The sequence below is a fragment of the Ptiloglossa arizonensis genome, chromosome 2, assembly GCF_051014685.1.
Source record: "Ptiloglossa arizonensis isolate GNS036 chromosome 2, iyPtiAriz1_principal, whole genome shotgun sequence".
Classification (NCBI taxonomy): Eukaryota; Metazoa; Arthropoda; class Insecta; order Hymenoptera; family Colletidae; genus Ptiloglossa; species Ptiloglossa arizonensis.
In genome coordinates this window covers 10,987,453-11,002,472 of record NC_135049.1, presented here as the reverse complement: position 1 = coordinate 11,002,472, position 15,020 = coordinate 10,987,453, and the positions used below count along the sequence as shown (strand labels likewise).

The 15,020-nt window shown below is 35.2% G+C and overlaps 1 protein-coding gene across 10 annotated transcripts in view; it reads right to left on the bottom strand.

Moving 5' to 3' along the window:
- The window catches only part of Bru3 (CUGBP Elav-like family member bruno 3), a 517,352-nt gene that overhangs the window by 127,422 nt on the left and 374,910 nt on the right, over positions 1-15,020 (bottom strand). For all 10 annotated transcript variants that reach the window (XM_076327284.1, XM_076327290.1, XM_076327286.1 and 7 more), the window contains exon 2: positions 13,072-13,120. In XM_076327284.1, the coding sequence (XP_076183399.1) occupies positions 13,072-13,120 (49 nt within the window). The remainder of the gene's footprint in view (positions 1-13,071; positions 13,121-15,020) is intronic.

The window sequence follows — 15,020 nt, the reverse complement described above, 5'->3', positions numbered from 1 at the left end:
CTTTTTTGTAGAAAAGATGATTTCTTTTTTTTTCGAAAGCCGAGATACCTACTCGAAAACTCGAACTCGCTTCAATTTATGACTGTTATCGCGTGTAATTAATTTTCATGAATATTTCAGTTTACATCCTCTTCTTTCAAATAGACGACATCCAATGTAGAAAGTTTTGTCAACTTTTTAATTTTTACGAAAAATTAGCAGGATATATGGTAACGAATTCGCGATCTCTTTTGTTCTCGTTTTTTCCTCTTACTTTCTTGCATCGATTTGCGTTTACTAGTTTCGTAAGAAGTCTTGATCCAATACTTAACTTTTGTGGCAGTATACCTGTAAAGCACATCACTCAACCTAAAAAAAGGAATGTAAATGTCCACTCTGTAATAAACATTATCTTTAAATTATTGCACAGAATTAACGGTGACATAATAGAAGAATAAGTATTTCCTTTTTCACAAAACACGAACCGAATTCTGAAATCATTTTTTTTTTTTCAAATGTTACCGCACGAATACTATGTATTCACACGACAGACGAACTCAATGTTTCCGGATCGTTTACTCTATTTTCATAATCACTGGCACATATAATCGTATTATCGCAATAATAGTTTTCGCTAGGCAGAATAAATACTCTTCTATCAGAATAAAACACAAATACCAAGTTGAACCTTCGCGCCCGATTCTGTATCGCGTCGATCACTCGCGATCGAAGATCCAAAAAATCGTCACTTCGCTGAAACCCTTAAAGGAAATCGCGCGCAGTGCGCGAAGAAAAATGGTGCAGAAAATTCGAATCGACGAAGTGAACAATTTTCGATAGGAGAGACCGCCCGTGAGACCGTGTGATTCGCGTGCAGCCTCTTCGCGAGTGGAAAGTTTCCACGGTGGAAGAAGTGCTCCGTTTCTCGTTCGTTTAAGAATCGTAGATCGAGCACGCGACAGATCTCGCATTAACCGAGAGTCCCGAAGTTCGCCGTTCGCTCGCGCAGCCGGCGAGCGAGGATTTCAATCGGGCGTAACTGTTTTATCACAATTTTACATTCCACGGATAACGCGGCGGCGGTTCGTGCATTCGATTCACCGCATTCCCCGCGTGAATGAACTTAATGACGCGTTCTCGCGAGGTTATGGAGATGCAAAATTGGCGAACCGAGTTAAAGGTCGTCGTCGCGGGTGCTAGACGCGAGCTCATTCCAGCCGGTGACCTGACTCTCGCGCCTTCCCGCTAGGCTCCAGGGTACATTTAAGGATTTGTCTCGGGAAATTAGATTCTCGCTTGACTTGCAGCCTCGTTGCATCCCCGTTCTCCACGGATTCTTACCCCTTCGTACACCCCCCGGTTCTTCCTCCACGCCACCGCCTCGCAAACCCACCCCCACCCCCACCCGGCGTCCTTCACTTCCTCACACTTCCTCACACCGAAGCTATTCCTTGACAGGGAATTCTCCTTCCTTAAGCCCCGAGTACTTTTCATCGAGCGTTCGTTCCCATTGTCGTGCTCAGGACACCGTGGGGACCAAGAATTGGACCTTTGTCGCTCGAGCTAAGTGTTAACGTGCCCTTCGCGTTCCCTTTCCCGGTCAGGGTCCCCGAGAAATCGAGGAAGGAATTAACCCTTGGGAAATTATCTTCTCGCTGGACACCGAGAACAAAGCGAAGACATTGTGTTTGACGCTCTGTTTCCTTTTCTCGCCGAACCACCCCCAACCCCCTTCAACGACCACCACCCTCGCCCCCTTCTGGTCCCCGCTCGCTAACTCGGTGATCTTTTTCTTTTGTTCCGTCTTTAGATTGGTTTTTGTTCTTATCCTACAATTACCCCGTTAATTCGATTAAGGCGACGAGGAAAATTATATTCGGAAACGCACCGGAATGAAAGGTATTGTATTCTTGCAATATTCGTCCGCCTCGGTGTTAAACTCAATACACGCGCGGTAATTGAATCAATTAGTTTCGTTTAAACGATCGATTTCGTGAATACTTGGTCGAATTGAGGTATTTGTGACACGACACGGTACTAGTTGAAAAATACGCCAATGATTTTTAACGTGATCTCGATTTTGAAATCGTTGAAATAATTACAAACGAACTGTACTTTCTTGAATTATTTCACGTAACAGCACGGTTAATGACAAGGCAGATTACAAGCAATATAGATACAATTTATTGTACTCTTTGCCAGGTATAATTGGTATTGTTAATTCTTATCAAAGGATTCGTAATTATTGCTACTAAGAATACGTTCCGGTGGTGTGATAAATGCATTTATATAGAGAAAAAGTCAAATTGTTTTTATTAAAGTACTTAATTATCGTGTCGAATTAAATATATTTGAAAAAGTACGCCACCATCGACGAGATTATAGCCTTTACGAGTTATTTGCATAAAATTTCCAATTATATTTTTCAAGTTATCTTCGATACTTGTTCTCTAGGAATTGAAAATGGAATAGTTGAGGATCAGTACTCGTAGAAAAGGTAACAAAGATAAGAAATGGATAACTTGCAAAAATTTTGTTAGCAGTAAATTCAAAGCAGAACAAGAGTGCGTATATACCGAGTAAGTCGATACGATTGACCACCTGCAATAACTCGTTATCTGTTAATTTTATAGAAAAATGTTTCAAATAAAATTTCTTGTATTCGATAGACATCAAATGGATGTATTTCGATGTTTTATGTTTCATATTGTTTGAGATATCAAGGTAATCTTGAATTTTTTAAATAGCTCCGTATATTTTTTTTTATACTGCCTTGTAGCCGATAAAAAACGAATTAAAGGAACTGTAATATAAGGTGACCTCTTGTCGACTTTCAACTTTGAAACGAATCGAAAATTCGTGGAGCGTAACTTCGTCCATATTTTCAATACTGAACGTAAAGTAAACATTCAAAGTAATGTAAACACTAGACACATAGCTTCTTATGCACATTTGTGTCTGTCGTCTAACTTGTGTTTGCTTGGAATCGTAATCTATTACTTTGACAATTTCGAATACGTGATACAAAACACGCTAAGAACATCTACTTTGAATTAATGCATTGAAAGTATTATAAAGGATGGAGTTACTTTACATAAATTTTCGTTTTGTTTCAAGGTTCAAGGACAATTAAACGATCATTATATTATGGGTCGTTGAATTTGTCTTCTCAGTTAAATTTAAGCTTACCTAGATATCACAGAAAATGGAAGACATAACAAAATTGAGATGCATCCATTCGATAAGGTCTATCGAATGTATGAAATATTATTTCAAACATTTTTTTATGAAGTCAATAGGTAACGAATTATTTCAAGTGATCGTTCTTATTTACTCAAATGAGGTTAATGAATATTGAGAATGAAAACAGTTCAATATTTACACAAGAAATAAAAAGAGAATAAATTTGTTAAAATTTGTTTGCTCGGAAAGTTGCAAATTATTTATAAAAGAAATCTAGTTTTGATTTAAAAGATTAATTATAGGAACAACAGCTTTCGGTTAAAAAATATTGGTATTAAAGTAAATGTAATTGAATATATTTGATAACCTTATCGAATAACAGGACGAACGCTCGATGATAACGTATTTTAGCGGTGAACGAAATTTATGTTCGAGTTTCTATTTTTAACCGATCGTTTGCCCGATATTTATGCGTTCAATGTCTATAATTTTGTAAATAATTGACGCCCTAAAGTTTCATCAGAAAATCGTATTTACGTTTTATATTTTCCATATGCACGATACGCGTATTCAACACGTAGCACCACAGTCACGAATAAATTGACATGGCAAATATCCACGACTGTACTTCAAGCGCAGGATACTCAACGCACGTCGGCGTGGTTTCGTTAAAAACGTTTAACATGATTGACAGATCGTTCTGGGATCGAGCATTTGTGTCCATGTTAAAAGATATCGTTTCGAGTGTCAATTTTAAGACAAATCTGTTCGCCGTGCAGCACAATACGAGTAATCGCATTTGCGTTTAACGAAGCTATGACATATACGACGATCTCGTTGCAAAGCAACACTGACTTTCGAACGTTCGACACGCCTCCAACAACAACAAAAATCACGCGATCCGTGTGTCTAACTCTGATTGATACTCGCAGAACCGTACTTGGGTATTTCGAAACTCCGAGTATCAAGATTTTTCGTTCGTGTTACTTCTCGATTGTTCACAGTGACCTGTAGCAGTCGAGCCCTCTACTTTGTAAAATCTTGGTCGTTACTTCGGATAAGTTTTCCATCGAGGGGTACGCGAGCGTTAAAACGAGATATTCTGCGATTCGCAAAGTCGAACAACAATTTAATCTGACGCAAATTCTTGCCGGCTTAACGACAGGAGTGGATCGTTAAGCACGCCCGTAATTACTGACCCATACGTAACTTTATCCTGTGCCGTTTCTATTTACGACATCATTTCCCGTCTTGCGAAGAAGCACGTCGTTCTCTCATAATCCACGAGGATTTCTCGCAGGAGCTTCGGACGAAAGCGGTTCGTGTCACGTCGGCCAACTCAAAGTTGCCGGCAATGAAGGCAACCTTCGAGAGCCTCGATATCCCGGGATACGTTTATCTGCTCGAACATAGTAGGGCGAGTGATGGCGGCGGAAGCAAGGTGACTCGCCGAGGGATCGAAACTTATCTACTTGCTCAACTAGCTCCTGTACAGCAGCCGCCCTTATCCACTTGCACGAACTTCGGCTACCCTTGAGCTTGAGCAACTTCCGCGCGAGATACGCATTTCTCAAATCTGTTTCCATCGTTGTACACTTAATTCCGTCGGCTCTCGCGAGGCAATCAACCGCGCTTAGGCTCGAAAGGCGTGAGAAATACACCGAGAAACGATCTCTCTTCGATTTCGGTATTGGCGAAAAGTTACTTCGAGTATCTTCTTTTTGTTTCTCACGGAACGGGGATTACCGATAAAACCGAAGATGAAGAAACGCGGAGGTACGTTGACAACGATCGGACGTACGGCTGAACGATTCTTCGATTTATCGAAACGGCTGGGTTGAGAATGAATTGTTTTTACGAATAATATTAACATTGTTGGATGTTTAACTCTTTCGAACCTGGAAGTTAGATGCTTTCGGTCTGGAAGTCAGATGATTTCGGCTTGAGTTGTTTAGTTCTTAACCGTTAGGTGTACTGTAACATGGTATAGTAATGTCTCGGGTACTGATAAAATTTGTTACTCGGTTTCATGTTTAGAAGTATACGTTACTGTGTTTCTTCTAGTCTAAGTGAATTATAGCTACGGAAATGAAACTTGGCTGACCAATTTCATTCCATTGTATTTGAGTTCTGACAAATTACAAAGCGTATCACCAAGCGAGGATAACGATACAAGTCAAATTCGTTGTTTATTAAAAATAATGCTACCGATAATTGGTTTATACGATGTGAAATATTTACTAACTGATAGTAAAGTAATCTTTTTCGAAAGTTTTCGTCTCTAGATCACGGGACATTTTTAAATTTTCCGGTACGATATTTACTTCTAGTTTTCAAGTTGTTTCGGTACAGTGACATTGAAACGACTGCTAAAATTGTAACCAAGTATTCGTATTTTAGTTTCCAAATCATCTTTACAAGGCTGATGGATCAACAGGTGAATATCAGTTTCGATTTGTATTTATTTCAACGATGATCATTCGTTCTTGAAGAGGTCAAGCGATTTCGAGCAAGTCACGAAAGTTGTATATATATTATATGTATATGCATGTGTACGAATGTATATTATAATATTATTAATTTTGAAATATTACGTCATATTACGAGTATAAGGAGATCGCGTGTAGAGTTACGACAGGTTCTATTTGTTCAGGGACCATTTCCCAAGACGTGTGTGTATATCTATCTTGTACACGCCTGAGGAGATGACCCCTGAACAAGTGGGACCTGTCACAACTCCAGATGTAATCTCTTCGCACGCGTATTATATATATGTTTCTTCACCGTCAGAACCAAAAGAGTTAATACATGTTTTATCTGTGGTGAAAATATTGTTTATGAATCATATACTGCTATAAAGTGTCGCTAAATTAATATCCGAATCGTTAAGTGTGATAGATAAAATTGTGTTGAAATTTATAGTCTGTTGCTCGAACAAGACGCGAATGAAACGGTTGGAAGAACAATCATGGTTAATTTCTTGTTTAACGCTTCAATTCGAAGACTCGCAATTAAAGCCTGATTCATCTTTTGTACTGCTAATAGGATATTACTCAACATAGTATAGTGGAATATTATTTCGCTCGTAAAGGGCTATAAAGGAATCTATAAATCGAAGAGGTAATTGAATTGTGTAAAGGACAGTTATTAATACAGAAAAAAATAAAATAGTCACTTGAAACGACGAGACCATGTTTAATAGTAGATTGACGAAGAACTCGTATAGCCATTTGTTTCTATCGGGTGTTTTATTAACGAAAGAATAGTACCTAGAAGAAGATGCATCGATTTTAAGGGAGAACGACTTTCTTATTCACGAAAGAAAATATTTTGTTTTTTGACGCTGAATCTTCGTCAAGAATAACCAATTCTAGTTTACTTTGTAACTTCAAGGTTTTAATTAGTACACTACGATACAGAATTATCGTCGTAATAGGTTATGAGACGTTATTTATTTGGAAACACAAAATATAAGAGTCTCTATCGATGAAGTATTTAATATTTTAACCTGATAAATAATATTAGAGTAATTTTTATTCGGTAAATAACTTTCTTAAGTGATCGATTCGTATAAGCAATATTTCAAATTTCGATTCCACGTGTCTGTACATTAATAACGAATTAGTGACAAGTGTTGAGGGATACATTATTTCTTGTCACACCATTATTCATCGTTAAGTTGGTAACAAAGGAAATGCTTACAATCGTACGCCGACGATCGTACCAATTTTCAAATTGTCGCTGAACGTTAGCAAGGAATAATCAAAGAGCAAGTAATAGATTGATGTCTGAAGGTAAAAAAAAAAAAAAACTGTTCGGTATCGTTCGGATAAAATCAACATGCCGCTCAATGCCATTTCCTTGATTGCAGAATCCTACCAAAGTGCAATTTCTCCTTTTTACAACATGACAAGTTGCCTCTTTGTTCAGGAGATTGATAGCGTGTATTGTATGGGGAGAGAAAGATCAGTTCTGGGTTAAGGGTTACGTGGTACCATAAATAAGGGGAATGTGGACAGTGTCGAATAATTTTTGCTTAGTCGTAGATCTTACGAATAATAATGCCAACGATACTATCAATTCGTGAATTTCAACCTGATATCAAACAATATCACACGTTATTAGCACTATTTTTAAACGTTTTTACTACGTATACGTAGAGATATGTAAAGATAAAATATAACTGAAATATGAAGGGGCGAGGTGTAACTAAAAGTGTTGCTATGAAACCTAACTTTAACTTAACAATATTGCGTAGTAGTGAGAAATTTTATTTTTCAATTGCAAGATTTCTTTTCAGTGTAGTTGTTTCATTTAAGTTGGATTTCGTTTATTTTTTATAGATTTATAATAACATTGATGCTTTTGCAGTACCACGCGGTCAAGTATTCATTGTAAAACTATTAAAATTTAAAAGTACCTGAGATTTAATACATATCAATACTTTCTATTAATTGGTACAGGGTCATAATTTCGATTTCATTTTGACGATCGAGGAAAATGATACAAAATTATACAATGTGTGTACGAAACAAAGCGATAAAAAAAATATATATATATACAAAGTTAAGTCGTTCAATTGAAACAAACTCAGCCATCTTTCGATTGTATAAGTCTGATCATATTTCTAGAACTTTCTGTTCACTCAACAAGTTAAATAAGATCCTTGGGAATGAAAGTGCTAGCTCAGCTCCTCTTCCAACCAGGTGCCCGTATGGACTCGTTTGAACGTCGGTCATTGTCATCCTTCCATAGCCTTATCTCTTTCAAACAGTATAAGATGACAGCTAGGCCTGAGTTTATAGGCTCTGACGATAATCCCATTGCTCAGACTCATCCCCACCATTCGTTCCACCACGCTCAGGCCACTCCTTCAGGGATCTTATTAAACTTGTTAAGCTATACTTTGCCACCGAATTACTTCAGTATCATCGATGCCTAATCGTATCAGTCTCACCACAACTTATGAAGCCTGACTAAAATGTCTTGCCTAATACGATTCATCGTTCCTTCTAAGACTGATTTATCTTCCTCCCTACAATATTCAAGGGTTTCTAGCTAAAGAGGCCAATGGAAATAACTCTCACCGACAAGAGAAACAATATTTTGGTATTTTTAAAAGAAGAGTACGCCACTTGTTAAACTAAACAGAGCGATGGAAATAACTCTCACCGACAAGAGAAACAATATTTTGGTATTTTTAAAAGAAGAGTACGCCACTTGTTAAACTAAACAGAGTGATGGAAATAACTCTCACCGACAAGAGGGACAATATTTTGGTATTTTTAAAAGAAAAGTACGCCACTTGTTGAACTAAAATTTCTCGCGCTTATTGATCTACTCATTCTTTTAACGTAAATATCCTGGAACGATGCACGTGTTATTAATACCGTTCACACGCTGTTTCGAAAATGTGATCTTAATCGGAGACCCTGGAGGAGCCAGTTTATTGCGTCTCGATTGTAGCGAGATTGAAAATGGATCGGCGTCGTTGACAAAGTTCAGTAACCTTCTGATTGAAGTTTGTTACTGCATGTACACGGCACCTACACGCCTCTACCACGTAAGACAGTGGAAGTAGAAGCAGAAGCAGTGATAGCGTTCAGTTTTGGATCGCTCCTCTTGCAAGCCACGTCAAGCTGAGGCTTTGTGGGGCCACACAGAGACAGGCGACCGGAGATTACAATGGCATCTGCGCCAGATTAGCGTATGAATTACGGTCCCCTTCATCTACTTCCCTCGTTCCACCCCGTAATTTGCTTTTCTCTATCTTCAGTGTCTCTCCTTGGATATCTGCATCGGATCAGATTCAATCGATCGTTCGAGGCCCCCCCCCCCCCCCCCCGGTGTAAATCACGATGAGCATTACTCAGACTTTTGCGCCATGGTAACTCGCTTTTCTTTTTCAAATGACAGGGGATGCGTGTCTGCAAGTTTGCGCGAAGAGACGGGGGTTAAAGTTACGGGGGTTAGACCCGTGATTCTTAACCACTCGTGTCGCGAAGGTTAGTGTTCTGCGAATGTTTGGCTAGAGATTCGATGAATTCTTATTTTTTATCATTCTTAAAATTTTACAATTAAAAGTGAGAATGAAATTGAACATTTAAACTTACGAAGAAATTAAACTTCTTTAAAATTAACTATAAATATTCAGAAATGTAAGTATACATTTTTCTTATCATATTTGAAACAAATATTGTAGCATATATATATATATATATATATATATATATATATATATATATATATATATGTTATCAGACTATATACTCTGAGAAGGTACCGTTTATTTATTTATTATCAATTTTTCGATGCTTAATTTCAAGCCATTTTCAAGATGTCAAAGTTGATCGTTGATAATTAAATATATACAAGTAAATAAATTGTACAAGAAGAACAAGGTGTAATTAAGGAAATATACAAGTTGGGATATTAAGAGTGAATTATTACACATTTATCAAAGAGCTAAAGTATATAATTTGTATACAATTTCAAAAAGTCCAGTCACCTTGTGAAAATTTGTTTATTTAAATATTTATACGGATTAACAATCAACTTTTGGACCCTGAAGAGAATTCAAATAGTATGCGATTATTCAGGGTTGCGAACTGTGCCAGGTTTTTTCGCACTAAATTGTCCCGTGAGTCCAAAAAGACTAAAAATCTTCTTTTAAACTGTACCGTGAGCTTAAAAAGGTTAAGAACCACTAGGTAGGGCGAATGGTGTGGATATTCCCACGGTGGCCTTGAGCGGCCAGTTTCGTTTGATTAGATTATACAAAGGTGTGCAAATTATTAGACTCGATGCAATGTTTTTACAGTTTTGTTAGTTTCCTGCAAAAATATGAAGAAATTGTAGCCAAAGGTATGGTTCTTGATTACGAATTTGTAATTTGGGAGTTTTGCAATGTTGGAGATTAATCACGAGGAGAGAGTGGAGAAATTAATTATTTTTTTATTGAATTGTTTGTTCCGACAATTATTAACTTTTATCATGTATATTTGAAGTGTTTATTTGCAGCTTTTTCTGTTTTTATTGCATTCCTTTTGTATACACGAATTAATGTGATATTTGCTGCACTTTAACATATTTTTAAATTTTAGTGGATATTTTTAGTTTCGTTTATAATTAAAGAAATTGTCGGTGTCGTCAATTCTGTTTTACTATATAAAGTTACGATTATGAGGAAACAAACAAAAAATATTTGTTATTCATTTGTTTATTGAATCTAATAACTTGTATACCTCTGTCAATTGCTGCCAATTTTTTGTGCTTATTCTACATTTTGTCCAAATTTAGGTTTAAATATGTTTGCCGAATTTAAGCCGACAGAAAACGATATTTGAATATATCATTTTCTATTTCTGATGTTAAAATTCATTTTTTTTATATTCATTCGGATGATATAACATTTTTAAAATTCATATATCTAATTGTCATCTGCAATTTCTAAAATCGAAACTTGCCCTTTGAAAACAATTCTTGAGCAACCAGACTATCATTTGAAACTTTTCTACTCAATATATTTCACTCTTGCTTATGTACGTTATCTTGAACAATTGTATTTCTCTTTATTAAAATCATTGCTTTTACCAAATAGGAGCTCAATATATGTATATCGTACTCTTGAACAATACACTTCAAATTTCTTAGATAATTACAATTAAGTATTAACTTCGTGATTAGTTATCCATGTTTCTCCATACTAATCTCCAATAAACCAGGTAGGCAGGTGTTCAGTCTTCTTTTCTCATCAATCTTAATTTTGCCCTATCACATTAATTTCTGATAGTGGTCGTGTAATTACGTCATCGCACGCTACACTATATGTACTGGATGAACCAATTACAATTTCATCCTTCACTGACACCAATACTCATTACAGGAGGGGATTAAATCATTACGATTTGGAAAATAAAAACAATTCCACATGAATAACACGGATCAAAAATTATATAACGTCTCGTGTATAATAATATTCATAGACTAACTGCAATAAATAATAAAAAAAATAAATAATCAAGACCTATTCGTTGAATCAAATCCTGGATTATAATATTTATAACATATTGGAAAATAAAATGACGCTGTTGTTGTTGTAAAGACGACTCTACAAAGGTTATTTATTTACGAGCTCGTTGCTTTCGATTAGTTCAGTGATAAAGGTATTCATCTGCGTACAAACAATAATGATAAAATTACCTGTTATTCATCAAGTTAATCACGTGTTGCGAGAAAGAAATATTGAACAATGGCATGAAACAAAGTGCAATAACGTCACAAAGAATAAGCTAACGAATAATACCTGTTACCACGGATTTTAGTAACGGTATCATCCATTCACTATTTATGTTTCTATAGTGAGAGCATCTCCACTCAAATCGATACCTATCTCGCTTTCAAGCGAATAACACTCCCATTTTTGTATTGAGCGCTTGCGTTTTACTTGAAAGCGGGAAATACTGTATTACTATCGCTTGACGAGCGTTTACGTCAGACTTATGTCTAAAATATCAAAATTGTTCACCGTTTATTATATACGCAGTGTGAGAAACCACTTTCCCTGGAGAATTAAAAGAACCCCGTGAGCTACGCATTTCTCATATACGTGATATATTTATGGGGAAAAAAGCAGCAGTCCTGAAAGGAATTGCGAGTTCTATTGGCTCACATTCTTTCAGTCAGGTTTCAGATATCTATAATTAAGCAAAAACGACTCGACACTGTCCACACTATTCTTCTTGACTGTACTATATCCTCTTTCAATCGAAACTGATCTTTCTTCCTCGTTACAATATCAATTCTGCCATGTCGGTACTCTAAATTTTACAATCTGAACGAAACATCTGATTCGAATTTTTCGAATATTTCCATATCATCCCACTTTTGAAGATTATTTTTCTTTTTCTCGGAATAACTTAATTTCGCCTTACAACCGATCAACCCTTAGATTTGGTTCTTGTTATTTGAAACACACCGAGATAATCAATTCTATTATCGAGAAATTTAAAACGAGTCGATGAACGATCACTTGTAATAACAACACACTCTAATATAACATTTGATTTAATACCTACTTTGGATTTATTAAATTTCGTCCACATGGTACTTCAGATTGAATGCACACGATGTAACATGTGCAAATCTGAGACGTGGTCAATTGTTATCTTATTCCTCAATTTACCAGAATGGATGTGATCTGTCACGTGTGCAATTTATAAAGTTTGAACCGTAAGGCAGCAAATATATCGGGCGGATTTTACATCGACACGAAATTAGTAAATAGCGTATAACTCGAGAGCGATGAAAAAATTGTACGAAAATGAAGTTCTATTGGGACGTGCTTTTTTGTGTTTGCTCGATCGAAAGTTACGTATGGGTTGTCAACGTGTATTACCGTATGTTATACGAATGCTTTTCGATTCGATAAAAAATATTTTATAGCTCACCGTTAAATCTGTTACTTGTTTCTATTAAAATTTTCAATCGGTAACGTAACTTTTGTTACAGATTTCGTACCATTATCAACGAATGCGTTACAATTTTTAATAACAACCTTGCCAAACCGTAAATGCTTTTATCGATAAAATTTTAATCAGTTTCCACGAAAATGCGAAAATATCGGCGCTGCGCTAAGAAAAATATAGAGAAACAATAGTTTGCGTGTTATTATTCTGAAAAATCCGTACCTCGTTGATTGTTTCGATCCTTTATTTCTACGTTTATTATATCAAAAATTCTTAATCTAATATCACACGATTAATAGGAAATGAATATTCGTTACAAGACATACGAGTAATAGATGTAGGTTAAAGATTTATTCTAAATTTATTTTGTTTATATTGAAATTTCATCTGATTATCGAAAATTTGATAATGATATATATTAGATTCGATTGCTTGTTCTCACCTCCGCGGTTTTCACTGTCCGCCGGCTTCACTTGAATAGGACGGTTCATCTGTAACAAAAACAAAAAGAAAATTTAGATGAAACATAGTAGTTGAAATTAGATGTTTCATATAGAGCAATTCGATTCAATACAAAGACTAGAAAACAATAATATTGAATAATGTACTCAATTATTGAGATAGATTTTTTTTTCAAACGCTAATATGCGTTTATACTAAAATCTTGCTTATTACAGGTGACATCGAGACGATTCCATTGATATAACACTATAAATTCTTAAAATAATAATAATATTTTTATCGCACCTGCATAACATATAAAAAGAAATCAAGCATTGTTCAAAAAGAAAAGAACATAACACACAGCTATATATACATATGGTTAACTTAACCACGAAAGTTAAATGTTATTGTGATTGAAAATTCAATATTATTAGATTAAATATTATTGAGTTACCACATTCATTTCAACAAATCTTCAAAATGTGAATTTCAGGAATGACACATTATCGAATAAATATAATAACAAATTCCATTACTTTTTCAGTAATTGCGGCTTAATCGTAACAAAACATCTAATTCTCTATTCATGTCCCAATTAGTACTTAAATTTTTATGTTGAACTTTATTCTTCAGTTTTTTCTAGTAAAAGAAATAGAGTTGTATTAGATATAAAAATCAACCCGGCCAATATGACTAATACAACGATTTGGATATATATTAAAAACTATTTTTGTCACATTGCATAAAGGCTCAGCAAGAAATCAGCTATCGCAGCTGATGATAAAATAATTCCCGTTATCAAGTGACATTACAACGGATTCATAGTCACTATTGTTTACGTTTATTCAGCGAGAACGAGATAAGGTACAGAAAGCGGGTTTGAATTTACTCCCTCATTGAATATTAAAATTTCCATATATTTAATTTTCTCTTTATGCGAGTATTACCAATAAATTGAGGCTTTACTGATAGAAACGAGTTCAAACATAACCTTATTCGGGTTATACGAAATGATGTGTAAAATAAATCACTTTTGAATTTGTAAATAAGTGTACTTTCGAATAAGATTGTATTTGGACTCAATTTTACCTGAAAAACTTCACAAAGTTATTGATCATTCTTTTGTAAAGGTAGACAGAAAATATAAAAATATGTATTTTATATTAGCGATTAACACACGATATGTGTGCAGCATTGTTTGAAAGTTTTTACCTCCGAATGCATACAATGCAATATTTACCCGCTGTTGCTCTATCTCACTCATTTTCTGGGTATTCTACAAATTTTTTTCGTCAAACAATGTACGCGATACTCGGTTTCAGTTACAGATCAAAATTGCTATCTACCTCGCTTTCAGGTACAAATGGACAAAATTCTTATCTAGATACAAATGTCGAATAAAAAGATAAATAAATTTTTATTCGTTATTTGTTGAACAAAAATTACGATTTAAATTGTAACATAAAATTATATTTCACGTTGGACGAATAAAAGTTCACCTAAATAATTCTTCAATCTTTTAATAAACGTTGCAAATAAATTGATAGACACGTTATTATTCGTCATTTATTATTCGAATAAAATTTTGCCCTGCTTTGTTTTCAAGTAAACTGGCATTATTTAACGGTTAAAATTTCCATACATCACTTAGCGGATGTAAAATAGCGTATTTCGTAAAAAATGGTATTAAATAATCATGTAATATTACTCAATCTGTAGTGTGTCGTCCTTAAAATAAAGATTTATTAAATTGAATACCAGCACATTTAATCATAGAGGATTCTTGATTGCCCAGGAGTGCATATTTAAAAAATTTATTTTTCCGTAATTTCTGAAAGTAGCCTTAGAGCTGAATAATAATTTGTGGAAAACCATTTCCATCATTTTCAAATTGTCTTAATCCCAATTCTCTTCAAATCTTTGCCATGAAGTTCTTGGTGAAGTGAT